At 39.6% G+C, this 16,389-nt stretch overlaps 1 protein-coding gene across 1 annotated transcript in view; it reads right to left on the bottom strand.

Annotated features, from left to right (window-relative positions):
• Nucleotides 1-8,756: 8,756 nt before the first annotated feature.
• The window catches only part of SMS (spermine synthase), a 68,483-nt gene continuing 60,850 nt past the window's right edge, over nucleotides 8,757-16,389 (bottom strand). Inside the window, exons 10-11 of the mRNA XM_054006141.1 lie at nucleotides 11,227-11,342; nucleotides 8,757-9,142 (exon numbers count right to left, since the gene is read on the bottom strand). Coding sequence (XP_053862116.1) covers nucleotides 9,100-9,142; nucleotides 11,227-11,342 — 159 coding nt within the window. The 3' untranslated portion in view covers nucleotides 8,757-9,099. The remainder of the gene's footprint in view (nucleotides 9,143-11,226; nucleotides 11,343-16,389) is intronic.

A 16,389-nucleotide genomic window follows, 5' to 3' on the forward strand; every position in this document is an offset into this window, starting at 1 on the left:
CAGGTGAACTACACAAACAGTTTTGCAACAGGATTCTACATGGACAGATTACTGGACAGCTCTGAAGTTTCTTGTTTATTAGTACGTAATATATCGCAGGGAAAAATTGCTCTGTACATAGGTCGCAGTTACCTGGTGAGCTGTGCCTTAGGCCGCCGTTTAGCCCCTCTCTAATGCACCCCTCAGGTGACAGGCCCGGCTCCCAGCGCCTCACTTAGGGTAGAACCCTACACTCCTACCACTCTTCACTGGGATCTCTGAGCTGCAGCACTCCCCGTCCCAGTCCCCAACCTTGTTACCTCAACAGACCCAATGGAGTTCAGCACTTGTAAGCCTTTTCCTCCAGGAGCCTATGACAGTGGCTAACTAGTGACTCAAAAACAGCTTCTGCAGAACAAAGCATTGTTTTATTTTCATCCAAAGGTACATAGCACACAAAGGGTTAACACAAAGCCTCCTATATGTGCATTCATTTCCCCTTTCCTACACCTTAATCTTTCCCCAGCTAACCCCTCTCAGGTGGGGGGGGGGGAAAGGGAAGCAGACTGTCTTGCTCATAGCATGCTTTCTCTGTCTCTGCATCTCCTGGCATGCCTATTTGCTCTCACTGACATGCCCTGGGTAGCCCCCTCCTTCCCAAGGCCATCATCAGTAAGGTTTAGGATCCTCTTTGATCCTTGGCTTAGTCTTGGGAAGATGGAGCCAGGTTGATATTCCCCAACTAACAGCTTCCCTATTGATTTACCTCTGGCAGGCAGACAGGCAGGTTAATAAAACAGATAACCTGAGGGGTGTATGACATTTATTAAAAAAACAGTGCTACACAACTCCCTCAGTCTCCATAAAGTAACGGCAATTATTAAATGAACAGTATTACCTAAATGTCTGGAATCACCAGTATGGGTGGCAGAAAGAGACCAACAGATTGCTCCTTGAATTACAGGTGCAATACTTTTTCTCCTTTTCCATTCTCCACTCCTGTGCATGGAGAAGGTTTGATTCTGATCCCACTCACATGGCGGAATCAAGTGGAATCATTAAAGGAAGGAGCGGGTTTGAAGAAAACCATGTTGAACTTAAGTTGAAGCAGAACATCTGGGAGGAAATGTGTGATGTATGTGAGACCTAGGAAGCTTCAATGGGTTATTTATTATATTGAGATGGGCCAAATGCTGTGAGTGCCAGGGATTAGTCAAACTTTGGCATCTATAAATGTTGTGTGTGTCATTGTGAGCTAGGGATTTTATATGAGCTCCATGGGGGAGGGTTACAGAACTTTCTGCAGGAGCTAAAATCAATGGAGAGTAATTACTGAAAATCCCCAGACAGGTAAACTCCTCCAGAGAAGAGCCGTCCCTGGGGGAATTACATATACTGGCTCAGACTGGGTTCAAGAGGCCCAGCAGACAAAGATTTGGGGCTTTAAGGACCAGCCTGGGCTGGCTGAGGATCTCTCATTTAGATCCAAAAACTGATATAAGATTGTAACCAAGAGGGCAAAGCCCACTGCAAAGCTTGAAGGATTGAAGTGTGCCATGGTCTCCATGTGGAAGACGGGTGACGCTTAGCAAGCTTAGCATGTGTGTAGATCATTGTTTTATACGTTTTCTCTGTAATGTTTCTGTGCTAAAATAAATGTACTGTGCTTTGCAAAAGCTGGCGGGTCATTGATAACCTATCGTTGTCCCTGAGATAGTGAGAGGGCAAAAAGCAGGTGCTGGACTAAGGTCAGACCTGCTGGGATAAGCACAGTGAATTGCAAAGGGACTGTAAGCCTAAATCCCTGGTCTGAAGGGAAAGGGACATAGGTCCCTGCCCAGAGAGGTGATGGCTGGAGACCTCACACCTAAAGGCAACATCCCTGGAGCAGACCAGAGGGGGAAAGAGGTGCAGTTAACCTCGAACTGAGACATGGTATCTTGAGAAGCAGTTGGAGATGCAACTCAAGAGCTTGGTTGGTGTGTGGCTGTCCCTTCCTCCAAATGTTTTACAGTTACTTATAAGTTAAGCTTCTGACCCTGGAGATGGAAAAGCTTTTACAAAAAAAACCCTAGGTGTTTTAAACACTTAAGTCACAGAGGTTAAAATTTTCAAGTCTTTTTTGAAAATTGAACTTCAGCTCTGAAACTCACTTAGGTGCTTTTGAAAATTTTACCCATTGTCATAAGACTTGTTACCTGGAAACTCCGGTTAGTTTCCCAGAAAAAAAAAATGCATAGGTGGTTATAAAATAGCATTCAAAGTACACAAGAATCATAAGTAAACAGTCAATATTCTTTCCCAGGATGTAAGTAAGTTTTTAGAGCAATATTTAGGCAAGGCATGAGAAAAAAGGAAGCAAAAATATTAGTTTTGATATGGCACTACAGGAAAGCTAAATGGCAAATTAATATACATTAGAAGCTGCCAGAAAACTAAAAATATTTGACAATAGCGAAGTGCTAGATCTGCACACGCTAGTTATGTTATTGCTGGCCAACTCAGAGCACTGTTTTGAAATTTCATCAGAGTGCCAAAGATCACTCAGATACTGCTTTATTAGTGAAGAATAAAGTAGAACAAATGTCAAAGACTAAGAAAACAGAATAGACCATGACCCAAATAATTAATATTGCCATTTCAAGAACTTCCCTCTTCCCACACCTTTGTGCTGCATAACATTAAACTCTGCTCTTACCCTCCATGTTGCTGTCAACCAACTCACCCACAAGATCTACCCCATGGCCCTTCTCTCTGATTCCCAAAACAAGCTCTCTTCCTCTCCAGTTAGTCTCCCACCCTTCAACTTTCATTCTGATAAACCAGCCAGCCACTTCACTTCCTACCTCTTCATTTGACCTTAGTTAACTCAACTCACCAATGTACCAAACAAGGCTATTATCTCCACTAAGGAATGCTCATTCTAATCTCTTAATAGAGTTCCCCCTTGGACCATCTCATCTCCTTTAGCATTGCCTACTCCCCTCTTGATCACCAGTCAACCTTTACCAGGATATCAACTCCATTATCATCCCGTACTAATCCGCTCTCAGAACATTACTTCACAGCTGACTCCCTCAAATTCGCTCACCAATGATGAGTCCTTTACTCCTCTCACCAGTACACCACCCACTCCAATTCTCAGACAGACACTTAGTGCTGCACACTATTTCTGTGGACCAACATTTTTTTGCCTCATTCACGTTCCTAATTTAATGTCATAGTTTTTCCTCTTGCCTTCTCTCCCTTTCCGATCTCTCCAGCTGTTTCATTTACCCCAATTCCCGCCCAGTTTCTCCCAACCCTTGACCCTATGACCTCTCCCTCCACTCCCAATTTTTAAACACTATCGACTCTAGCCAACAATCCTATTTCCCCATTCTTCCCTGCACCTGTAAAGCTCATTGAACATGCTGTTTACAATCATTACCTCAACTTCCTTACCGAATGCTCACTCCTGATCTAACCCAGCTTCCGCTTTTTCCACTCCACAGAAGATATCGTCACAAAGGCCACTAAGAACCTCATTTTCCTAACCTTTCCACTGACAGTATTAATTACTCTCTCTCACACACATCCTCATCTCCTGGGTTTCTTTCTCTCCGACTGCTTTTTCAGCCTCTCCTTTGGTGGCTAATCCTCCTCTCCATTGCCCTTCTCCATGGGAGATTGTGGTGCTGTCACTTGTTATTTTTGGGCAACCTCATCCAATATCACAGTTCCCCATTACCTAGGCTATTATCTACACTGAGAAATCAAATCTTCTGCTCATCTGATTCCCCCTCCCCCCGTTCTCTCAGATATTGCATGCAAGGAAGTTTGTCAACAACTGAAGCTCAACATAGACAAAACTGAGGTGCTTTTTCTTCCTCTTATACTGGCGTTAGAAAAGATTCAGAGAAGGGCAACTAAAATGATTAGGGGTTTGGAACAGGTCCCATATGAGGAGAGATTAAAGAGGCTAGGATTTTTCAGCTTGGAAAAGAGGAGACTAAGGGGGGATATGATAGAGGTATATAAAATCATGAATGATGTATCACTTGATCATTACCTGTTAGGTTCACTCCCTCTGGGGCACCTGGCATTGGCCAATGAGCTGGATGGACCTTTGGTCTGACCCACTACGGCCATTCTTATATTCTCTTGTATCTTCTCCACCATTCTCCATTATTGTCAACACAAGTGGTTTCTCCATTGCCAAAGTCTGCAACCTAGAATGACCTTCAATTCCTCTCACCATACACAGTTGCAAACAGATCTTGCCTTCTTCCCCAAAGTATCTAGAACCTGCTCTCTTCTTTTCTGCACCAATGTCATAATCACCCACCAGGACATCTACAACTTCCTTTTCTCCAGTTATCTTGATCCCACTCACCAAAATCCATCCAGCATTATGCCTTCTTCTAGCACTGACCAGAGGAATCCCCTCTTTAATACCCATTGTTAGCTCATTGTCCTGTTAGCAGGTTCAAACTTGTTCTCTCTTTCAGAAGGCCCTCCATACTAACTCTACCCTTATCTCCTACGCTGTGTCACAAACTATGCTATTCTTGATGCCTCTTTTCCTTCTGATGTCCCTTCCTCAGCATCTTTCTCTATACCTCCCCATGTATGGAATGTCCTTCTAAAGCCATTTTGCCAACCCAGCATACATACAAACCATCAACTTCCATTTAAATCTCTTCTGAATAGTCACTTCTACAATTTCTCCTACGAGTTAACATTACATATGTATAAATAAATGCAGTTTTGCACTTGCCATTGTCAATACCAAGTAACCATACGATTATATTGTTGGAACCCATGTCCTCCCACAGTCCTGTTGTTTTGTTTCCCCATCACAGGGCAGGCCGGAAATTTTACTGTAAGCTGTTCATGGCAGGGACCTCTTTTATAGTCCACAATAAAGTTCCTAGCACATTCTTGCGTGATGGTAAAAAAAAACAAAAAAACTTAAATTGCTGATCATGAGAGGCAGGAAAAACTCCTTTAATGTCTCAATAAAAGGACACAAAACTCAACAATATTGTGCATATATATTGGGTGGGGATTGGAAAGGAATGGAGACACATTGATGGTCACCACATTAGCCCATTGCATGGTCTTTAATACTGAATACGGGAATCCACAAGTGAATTTAACAATTCAGTCATACAGATAATAAGAGTGTACCTTTATTTTAACATGTGCACTGCACTCGTGCAGTAGATACAATGCCAGCCAGCAGTCTTCTTTCAGCACAGTCAAATTACTACCAATCAAGTTTTTAAATATTTAATCACATTTCTTGGTGGAAGCAGCATTTAGTGCAAAGAATAAAAACCATTTTTTCAGTCTCTGTTTCCATGTGTAGTGAGGCACTCGTAACTATGTCCCAACTGGCTTTAAATGTAAGGTGTTGTTCAACTATAGCAAGTTTCATCTGACATTCACATGAAGCTGATTTTGTTTCAAGTTTACACTACAGAAATAACAAATAAATAATGAACAACAGTGCTTTAAACAAGGTAGTAATGTAAAGAGAAAAACAGCAGTGTTCAGTGTTTGCCAGTCTGTTTTCTACTACATCTATCACTTTATGAAAGTCTACATAAAAACATTCTAAAACAAAATAGTTACACTCCCCACCCTCTTTTCACAATATCAATATAAGAGGAAAAATTGTCATATGTACTGATCAGCTTTCAAAACAATGCTTCCTCTCACCTCCCCATCACCCACCAATTTAGGACTCCTCTCCCTGACTGAACATTCCAGAGACTGATTTCACAGCATCTTTCCACTTTCAAACAGCTCTAATTCCATGTATCTATGCAAAACAAAGCAATAGTCTTGGGTGCTACAAACCTATCAAGTGTATTAGATCACGTTCTAATCCACAAGCTTGGGGGGGCAGGGGTATGTGGTAGAATCACTCCAAACATCAAGACACGGGCTATCTTAAGCCTCAATCCTGCATGCATCCATGCATGCACACTTAACATTACATACATGAGTCATCACAACCAAGGAAACGGTACTACTCATGCATGTGAAGTTAAGCACGTGTGTTTTGGCAGGATCAGGGCCTTAGTTTTCACCCCATCTATAATCCCACTGACTTCAATCTTCAGCCACAAATGCACAATTACAACTGTTCAGGGTCTAGCAGTATGATCACTACGATGTTCTGTGCTCTGGATGTGACACTGCCATGAATGCCTAGGGACCAGGAGAAGGCTCTTTCCACTTTCCTACAAGGAGGCTATTCTTGAAGAGTTGATAGGACTGCACAGGCTGTAAATCAAGGAGTGATTTGGCCCCAGGTGTATGAAATAAGTAATGCTGCTTGCAATCACTTAAAGCGGTAAATTAAAACAGGGAATACAAAGAACTTCACTTAGCTTCCGAAGTTAAAGTGGTCTCTCTAATAGCATAACCATACATACAAAAATATACACCAAGTGAAGAGCAAAGGAGATTTTTTTGCAAGGGTTCTAACTAATATCATTTGGGATTTCTTCAGAGGCTACTTACATTCATTAGTAGTTTTGACACACATAATAGAACACATCAGTTGTACTGTTTCTTCAGAGTGTAATAATTGATCTAGTTTTTTGACAATCTGAATTCATTATTAATGGGGGGGGAGAGGAGGGAAACCACTTTGCCTCAAACTACAGTACATAGGAAACCTGGTGTTTAAAGATAGTCTCATTTTGGTCCACGATGTTGGATACTCAGGGAGGGACAGTGAATTTTTTTATTCTCTCAGACATACCAAAGGGTTAGACTTCTTACCTCCTCTGAGGTGGAATCTTTTTAATGTTCTGCTTACAATAAAGTTGGCAATGGGTAAATAGCAAGCTTTTACAAAAATATAATTTCAGATAATGTGCAGAAATATTCATAGATTCATAGATTCTAGGACTGGAAGGGACCTCGAGAGGTCATCGAGTCCAGTCCCCTGCCCGCATGGCAGGACCAAATACTGCCTAGACCATCCCTAGTAGACATTTATCTAACCTACCCTTAAATATCTCCAGAGACGGAGATTCCACAACCTCCCTAGGCAATTTGTTCCAGTGTTTAACCACCCTGACAGTTAGGAACTTTTTCCTAATGTCCAATCTAGACCTCCCTTGCTGCAGTTTAAACCCATTGTTTCTGGTTCTATCCTTAGAGGCTAAGGTGAACAAGTTCTCTCCCTCCTCCTTATGACACCCTTTTATATACCTGAAAACTGCTATCATGTCCCCTCTCAGTCTTCTCTTTTCCAAACTAAACAAACCCAATTCTTTCAGCCTTCCTTCATAGGTCATGTTCTCAAGACCTTTAATCATTCTTGTTGCTCTTCTTTGGACCCTTTCCAGTTTCTCCACATCTTTTTTAAAATGCGGCGCCCAGAACTGGACACAATACTCCAGCTGAGGCCTAACCAGAGCAGAGTAGAGCGGAAGAATGACTTCTCGTGTCTTGCTCACAACACACCTGTTAATGCATCCCAGAATCATGTTTGCTTTTTTTGCAACAGCATCACACTGTTGACTCATATTTAGCTTGTGGTCCACTATAACCCCTAGATCCCTTTCTGCCGTACTCCTTCCTAGACAGTCTTTTCCCATTCTGTATGTGTGAAATTGATTTTTCCTTCCTAAGTGGAGCACTTTGCATTTATCTTTGTTAAACTTCATCCTGTTTAACTCAGACCATTTCTCCAATTTGTCCAGATCATTTTGAATTATGACCCTGTCCTCCAAAGTAGTTGCAATCCCTCCCAGTTTGGTATCATCCGCAAACTTAATAAGCGTACTTTCTATGCCAATATCTAAGTCGTTGATGAAGATATTGAACAGAGCCGGTCCCAAAACAGACCCCTGCGGTACCCCACTCGTTACGCCTTTCCAGCAGGATTGGGAACCATTAATAACAACTCTCTGAGTACGATTATCCAGCCAGTTATGCACCCACCTTATAGTAGCCCCATCTAATTTGTATTTGCCTAGTTTATCGATAAGAATATCATGCGAGACCGTATATTGAAGGGCAGAAATTTTTTTCTTTAAAAAATCCCACAAAAAATAATGCAATCTTCCTTCTATTGGAATTTTGACTTACCAGTGAATTTTTTCACTTGACCAGAGCTCGGAGAGCTGGGAAGTGTCTGGGCCTAATCCTGAATTAGTGTCACTGTGGACACCTGAATCCATATGATCAGAGTTTAACCTAGTGAAATGAATACATCTAAACACACACAGAATATGAATGCACAAGGACCTAAATCACTTTCTCTCATCTTCCCTTTTACTCGACTTTCATTCTCTATGGACATAATGTTCTGCCATAAAGCTAAGTAAGGAGCGTCTGCCTACTAGAAGCCTCATTACACATTTCAACATCCCACATTCTGGTGGGAATGAAAATAGGCTTTAATTTTCAAAGTTATGGTGCTGAAAATGCCTCCATAACTTACTCTTAATCCATATTAAAATCAAACTAATAAATGTGACAGGGCTAAGTAATTCTAAACGGTGACACGTCAGAGCTTTGTCTGCTGAAGAGACTACAGTAGCATGATGAATGAAACTAAGGCGTAAACAAATGAAACCTCAAATTAGCTCCTTCCCTTTATAACTAAGGGCATCGGGTATTCTTTAAAAATGTTATGCCCTTCACATTTTCTGTAATGGAAGCATTGTGGTATTCACTTAAGAGAAACCCGCCATCCTTTAAAAGCACCATAATCTATAAGGGAGTTAATATCTGGAGAAAAAAAATACATGGACCACCCTCAGGAATGAAATGCTAAAGATGTCTTTTTTTAATCAGTTTGTGAAGATCTACAAAAAAATAAAAAGGATCACATTCTAAAGGTTCAGTGCATTCAGCAGCTATAGTTTTGCTGCTAATTCATCTTTATGTTGACTTTCAAAAATAACACCCTACCTCATCAAAATATACATTTTCCATTTGCTTTTAAATTAAAATAATAATAAAAAACATTTAAAGAATTCACAATCAATAGCATGACTAATTTTCAGGATCATCTACAGCATATAATTTAAAGGCTCAAGATGCCAATATGCAGCACGCGGCAAGCCTATATGCTCCATGCAGCACACAATTAGAATATCTTGATCTTCACACTTCAGTTCTTGTCTTCCAAATAGCATAGAAAACCCATCTGAAGAAAAAAAAGTCAAGGAACAAAGCAAACTGTGTAGTATATTGTCAAAGAAGCACTTTTAGAACTAAAGTGAAATAAATCTCCAAATAAGCCCTGTTTATTACAGCTCAGAAAGATAGGATGGGTAATATCCCCACCATTCCTTCTTGATCCCAGGAAGTAGGACCCCTTTGACACTTAGGGCTAGATGCCATTTTTGTGAAGTACTTTTTTGCCTCACACTCATGTTTTTAATTTAGTGACATGGATTTTTCCTGTATTTATATGAGAAGATTTGTTCCACAACTGCCATGACTTCTACTTATAGTTTCTGTCATTTCTGTCCCTTTCTTATTTTGACTGCCATCACACTTCCTTGGTTTTGATCTTGGGTATTCCCCATAATGTTTCCCTCTTCTTGTTGTACATTGGCCTGGAAGCAGTTAGCACAACATTTTGTTCTGCTGGGAGCAGATTCTAGTCCCTTCTCCATGAGTGCAGAAGGATCCAGATACAGCAAAACCAACACACTTCTACTGTGCTGAAGATATGAAGAGGCAGCGTACCTTCTGAATGGCAAGGAGAAGTGATCTGCTTGAGCTCCCTGTTTTCTGATATTCATGGGGTATGAGGAAGATTAGATCCACTTCTGTGTAAATCTACTTGCCCCCTTGTGGCATGGGAAGGAGGGAGGTAAGGTGAAGACTAGGGCAAATTTTAGGATGAGAGTAGTGTGCATTGCTCTGCAGCACTAACAGATGACAGTGACTTAAACAGAGTACAGATGGAATTTCCTTCCCATTCTTATGTCAACTTATCTGGAATACTTATTAGTTTTAATATCTATTTTTCCTTTTTTTAGAATAAAATGTATGCTATTAACATTAATGCATACCAGAAGTCTAAGTTAAACAAACAAAAGTAATATCCTGCAAACATGCTGGAGGCTAGTCTGAAGGCAGCATGACTCATGCCGCCCTTATTAGCATTTCTGAATATATGGTGTTATCTTGTCATGTTGACAGACAGAATGAATGAAAACTTGACCTTTATAAGAGCTGTTCACTTTGAAGCCTGATTATGCCTATTTAGTAGCCAGAATTAACAGAATTAGCTTTAGTGGCATTTCATGCCAATTACCTCACTGGAAACATTTAAATATACTCTCCAGAGGAATGCAGTAGCACTTCTTGCCATAGTTCATGTAGATGCATTTTGCAATACTACTGCACAAACAACACAACAAACACTTAAAAGTCTTTAATACAAAATGCACCCAAACCATTTACAGAGTTAAATTAAGCAAGGCATGGCCTATATAATAGACAGTGAAAAATATTGTCTACTGAATACATTAAAGCTGTTAATCATAAGGGTAAAGCCAAAAAAGATGGCATTTATGCCTTTTCTATTTGTCTTAAAGATGCTTTAAGATGCTATCTGAATATTGATGCATAGTTGGCAAGCTGAAAACTTGGGCAGCCTTTTCATGCCTCAAACCTCTTCCCTTGATGGGAGAGAGGGGGAAAAAAACCATACAAGAAGCTCAGAGGAAACATTTCCTGACCCTCCTTCCTCTGTTTCTCCACTGGAAGTGGCTATTTAGACCAAGGAGGGGAAATAATCATCAAGGTGAAGGGACAGAGACAAAGACAAGTTGAAGGGATGAGACTTGAGGGGAGGGAGGAGCAGCTTGTCCTGGGCCTTGAAAATCCTGGCTGAGTCCCTGACTCCTTGATTTTTCATTCCCCCAGGTTTATGAGTTTATCCTGTGGAGGTATACCCCACAGCTGACAACTTTATAGGAGAGTTAAGGAACAAGTGGCCCAATTTTGAAAGGTACCGGGCCCCTCTCATAAGGACATCAAATGGGAGCTGTGGTTTCATGGCACTTTTAAGCTGTTCCCTCCCTCCCCCCAACCACTACTACAGTAGTTCACTTCCTGTTTAGTAATTACAAAATGTGATTAGGTTAGGGCATTTAAAAGTGTTGTCTTGTTCATTTAAAGAAAAGAACTATTTAGTTCACTCCAACCCGACAAACTGGGGTTGTTTGATTTATTAATCATACAGGCTCAACCTTTTATATTTGTCAAGGATACAATTCCATGTATGAGGGTACACATACAGTTTCCTTTGAGAACTCCACAGGGCAATAAAGCCTGCCGAGCTGTTCTTCATAGAGGGTCAAGGCTTCAGTCAGATTGATACAGTTTCCCTGAGAGGAGGACAAAAACAAAAAAAATATATATCAAGTCCTAGTTACAATGAAGTAAAGAAAAATTATAGGTGCATAGGCACAAACACATGTATAAATTAATTCTAGGCTGCTCTGCACTACCGAGATATGTTTGAGCTCTTCTTAATACACAGTGCTTCCAACGTTAAATGCAAGATGAAGTCTGAATAACTTGTTTTTCCATCTCACTTACCCTTTCATGTAAAGACACCTATCCAATCACAATTTGTAAGTACTAGAGGATTGTCTGACTCCCTTCTCATTAGCAGGAGCATTCACTGCATCAGTGCTTCCAATTACAGCAGACATTAATGATATTTATATGAACAGCATCTACTCCATAATCATTTTCTTTATGATTGCTTCCATACATTAGTAAAAAGCATTATAAGTCAGGTTTTTCTTAATTAAAATCTTAACCAGACTATGTTGTATGAGTCAATCTACGTTTAACAATTTAATCTACTCATCCATAAAACAATGTTGAAACAACAGAGATTCAGCAGAGGGATTTCTGCCTTACCTTCAGTTCCTTTGTGTCATGCTACTGAAATGCAGGTGCTTCCCAAAGAATACTTTTTTTGGTATCTAAGCAACCAACAGTGGTTTTCTCCCCTCCAAAGATATTAGCAATTATTTGCTTATCAAAAGAAAGTAAAATCTAAATGACCTGCTATTATTTCCCCTCGTAAGACTATTGCCAAGACACCACCACCTCCACAGAAGGACAAACTAAAAATCGTATTCTTCCATTCCAAGTAACATACTCCACAACAACCACCCAGGCAGTTCTTGGGGTATACACCCTTTTATGAGACTAACTTGAAAAACTGAAAAGCCATGGTTTAAGAATCATACTCTTCAACAGGCAATTGAGAAAGTGAGATATGAGGTCGCCATGTAAAGAGGGTGGTAAGTGGAAGGCATGTAGCCACTTCTCTGTACCTGGTTTGGAAAAAAATTAGGGATAATTTCCATTTAATGTTCAATCCCTTCTGAACATCTCAGGAAAAGAAGGTAAGTCCATAGTGTAGGCTATTATTTTAGGTAGTAACTGAAAGTCTTAAGAAAGAGTTCCATATCAAAAATGTTTGTCATTTGTTCCATGGTAGCCATCCCACTTGTGGATTTTGGTACCAATTCTAGAACTGCAGGCAATACAACCAATTTTGAAGCAGTAGATGCTCTGCCAATATTTTAACCAAGTGCTCCAATAACAATTCCCCATTTAAGCACGTACTTGCAGTTCATTTGTTTTCCCAGCTAAACAAAAACATGCTCTCTCATCACGTTAACTAGGAAAAGCTGTAATGTTGCTAGATAAACAAATTTATTCAGTGACATTTGCTGGAAATGTTTATATTTTATTCCTGAAAGATATATTGAGCATATATTGACAGTCCAACCCAGGCTTGTACCCATTGAAGGGACGTGGGATGAAGATTCAGCAGAGGCATTTCCTCCTTCAAGAGACAGATACAAACACACCATACATTTGGTGCAATCTGCTCATTCTAAAGTTCTAGGGTTTTTTCCTTTTATTTATTTTTAAAGGGTTCTTCAGAAGTATTTTTATGACTCCCAGAAATAAGTCATCTGACAGGGATAGTTCAGCAGCCCCCAAGACTCCATCAGAAACAAGAAAGTCTTCATTTAAATTTGGTTGTGCCAGAGATTTACCAAAAGGTTTCCAGGATTCCCACTCAGCACATCCCTGTTAGAGAAAAGTCAACTGGGGAACTAATTCAGGATCTCTACTGTCTCAAACAATCAACAATTTCCTTCACAACATGCATATGTTCTATTTTAAGGGAACATCTAAGAAAATGGTCTATAACAAAGAGTTCTATTGGTTCTTTACAAGTAGAATGTTTAGTTATTCCACACTAGAAAACACTCCCTTTATTTCTCAAATCAATCTTACGTCTGGACTCTTATGTTAGCATTCAGCAGAGTATCTGAGTGCATCTTATACTTCAAAAATACTCTTAATTGGAAGACACTAAACATTGCTTTAGATGTCATCTGTTGATATGCTAAGAATACTAAACCAAAAAAAAAAAAAAATGAAGTTAGCCTTGGCTGGTCTGCTGAGGTCTCTCAGCATTACAGCCCTTGCTTAAGGAAATTCCCTTTTGTTATGAGCTACATAGAGAGTAAATGCAAGGTTTTATTCAGTTTTCTCCTCAATAGATTAATACAAGAAATCTTTATTGGCACATTCTTGCTAAAGGTAAATTTGAGATCTCTAATCTTTGGGGTCAGCTTAGTAAGATTTTACCCCTGCTGCAATAAACTAACCCTGTAAAACAAATATGGGCACGGTGTGTGTGTGTGTGTGTGTGTGTGTGTGTGTGTGTGTGTGTGTGTGTGTGTGTGTGTGTGTGTGTGTGTGTGTGTGTGTGTGTAGGGAAGGGGAACATGGGAGGGCACTTGAAAAGGTGTTTCTTCTTCAAGGAACAAACATAGCTACATCGGACTTAGACTTGTATGAAATAAAAAAATCCAGATGGTCCAAGTGAGAAAAAAAATGAACAATAAAACCTGAGCTGGCATTATATATATGTATACATATACACACGCACACTATGGGAGGGGGGAGGAGTGGTGTGGCTGAGGATGCAGTAGTGATTCCGGTGCAGGTCTGAAACTCTGGAGAAAGGATCCATCCCCTTCTTCTGATCCTTTTTGGAAATCTCCAGTAGAGGGGGGGAGAGAGAGAGAGAGAGTGTGTGATGTTATTTATATATAATTAAATAACATATAATATAAATAAATATATATAAATCAATAACATCACACACACACACACTCTGAGCCTGTACTGGAGATCTCCAAGAAGGGTCGGAAGAAGGGAATGGATCCTTTCTCCAGATTTGCAGACCTGCACAAGGAATCACTACTGCATTCCTTCCCCTTCCCCCCCCCATCATAATGGCAGGTGATCTATACAGTTGCAGACTCCCTTATTTGCTCCTCGTCTGGATTCTGCCGACTCTGCAGTGCGGCACAGGGAGCCCAGGACCACACAGGTAAGTAGATATGGTTATCAGCTATCTAGATGAGGACTGGAACAGAAAACCTTCCATCTAAGAGAGAAAAGCTACTTACCTCTGTCACTTAAACATAAGGCAATGCTGCCTAACTTAGTGGCAGGAAAAGAGATTATATTTTGCAGACCTCCAGTCACTAGAAGCACGAACTAACAGATCTTCAAGTCTACATTCAGTAGCAACAATAGCTTTTTAACCCTTTTATAATTTCCAATGGATATGTCACATTTATCATAGAAGACAAAAAAAAAAAAAAGGAACTTATATGTAACAGTATAATCAAATCTTACTGACATATGGTCTGAGCAAAAGTCCCTAAAAACATGTTCCTGAGAAGAACTAAACCTCAACATTGTCACTATTTACTGTGGAGCTCATAATAATAGACCATTAGTCTTAATTAAACAGACACTAAGCTGTATTCTAATCTTTCAAAGATTCTAATCTTTCAAATTTTTAAGAATTGGATAATTCAACCATCAGCACCAGCTTCACAGTTTCTAGAATGATCTTCTCCTTACATGCCCCAAAACCTACCCATCATAACCTTAGAAGACCTTTAAATCTTAAATTTGCATGGAAAAGAGACAAAGGCAGAAAAGCCTAAAGTAACAAACTCTGCCTAAGCAAAAGCAATTTTTTTCACCTGTTTTGAGAAACTTTTGGAGTAGTCCGAGATTTAAAAAAAATTAAGGTATCTTCTTTTTTTCCTTCCAGACTACTTGCATGATTTGTACCTGACTGGAAAGACATGAAATACTACCACTGCTATATATCTGGTTCTCATTCTAAAGACTTAAATGTCACCCTTTATTGGGTATTCTCAAAGTCCTCTCATCTGAAGCGGATCAAGCTCTTTTAATGACTTTGATGATAAAAACACAGAATTAATTAACACAGCACTTTCAAATGATCTTTCACATACAATATTCATATGTTTTGCTAAAGCATTACAGAGTTTTGTTTTTTGAGAATAGACTTTACTTAAGACACCAATGAGAATTTTACTATTGTGTTTCTTCTTCCAAGACGACTTCTAATTTGTTAAAAAATAGCCCTAACTTAATATAAGCTTATTTTTGGACACAGACACAAAAAAGTCAGCTCGAAACAGACATACATAATGAGAACAGACTGAACCAAGCAAATCTTATATTTAATCTAGTATAGCTGAGCAGTTTCTTTCAAAACTGTTTCTTCTATGTGGCAGACCCAGATAATAACTAGAAAGTAAGCTCAACCTGTCTGTTTTGACTTTGGGAATGAAAAGGTATGAAACAGTTTCTTTGCTTCCTACTATTATAGGGATCCTCTCCACTATGGTGTATTTGAAACAAATCTGAAAGTGTTCAGAGAAGTTTGGAAGGGAGATAGGGAGAGATGCCATCCCACTTTTATTTTATTGTACCTTGACTTTTTGCATTATACTGTAAGTTCCATGGATGAAATAAAGAAAGCGTTCTGTCTTACAAAGTATTTTCTTAAACGTCATCTTTTACCCTTAAGGTGCTCACTTTCAGTTTGCTGGAATGCCAAAGAGAGTTGGGTAAAACAGTGATCATTAAAACTGATATGATATTTCATTTACAAACACACTCTTGATTACATGGCCCAAGACTGCACACATCACATTGCAATATTTCATACTTATTTCTGAACAGGTTTATGAATACTATAGGTATCAAGAAATGGAAAAGAAGAAATTTATAAAAGGTAAGAGTTGGGCACTTTAACTTAGCACAACTGTATAAAGCAATATACTGAAGAGACTACTGTAGTACTCGTTTAGTAACCTATTATTATCCAGAGGACTGCAGTGGTTATTTGGTTCAGCTGTCCTTTCCCAACCATATAATTTTGTTTTGACATCAAATTCAATGAGAGTACCAAAACAGCTTGTGTGTGTAATTTAAGATTCACAAATAGAAAATAGCTCTTGGTAATTTATGGAACATACCACCATTACGGAGGAA

Source organism: Malaclemys terrapin, chromosome 1 (genome assembly GCF_027887155.1).
Source record: "Malaclemys terrapin pileata isolate rMalTer1 chromosome 1, rMalTer1.hap1, whole genome shotgun sequence".
In the NCBI taxonomy this organism is placed as follows: domain Eukaryota; kingdom Metazoa; phylum Chordata; order Testudines; family Emydidae; genus Malaclemys; species Malaclemys terrapin.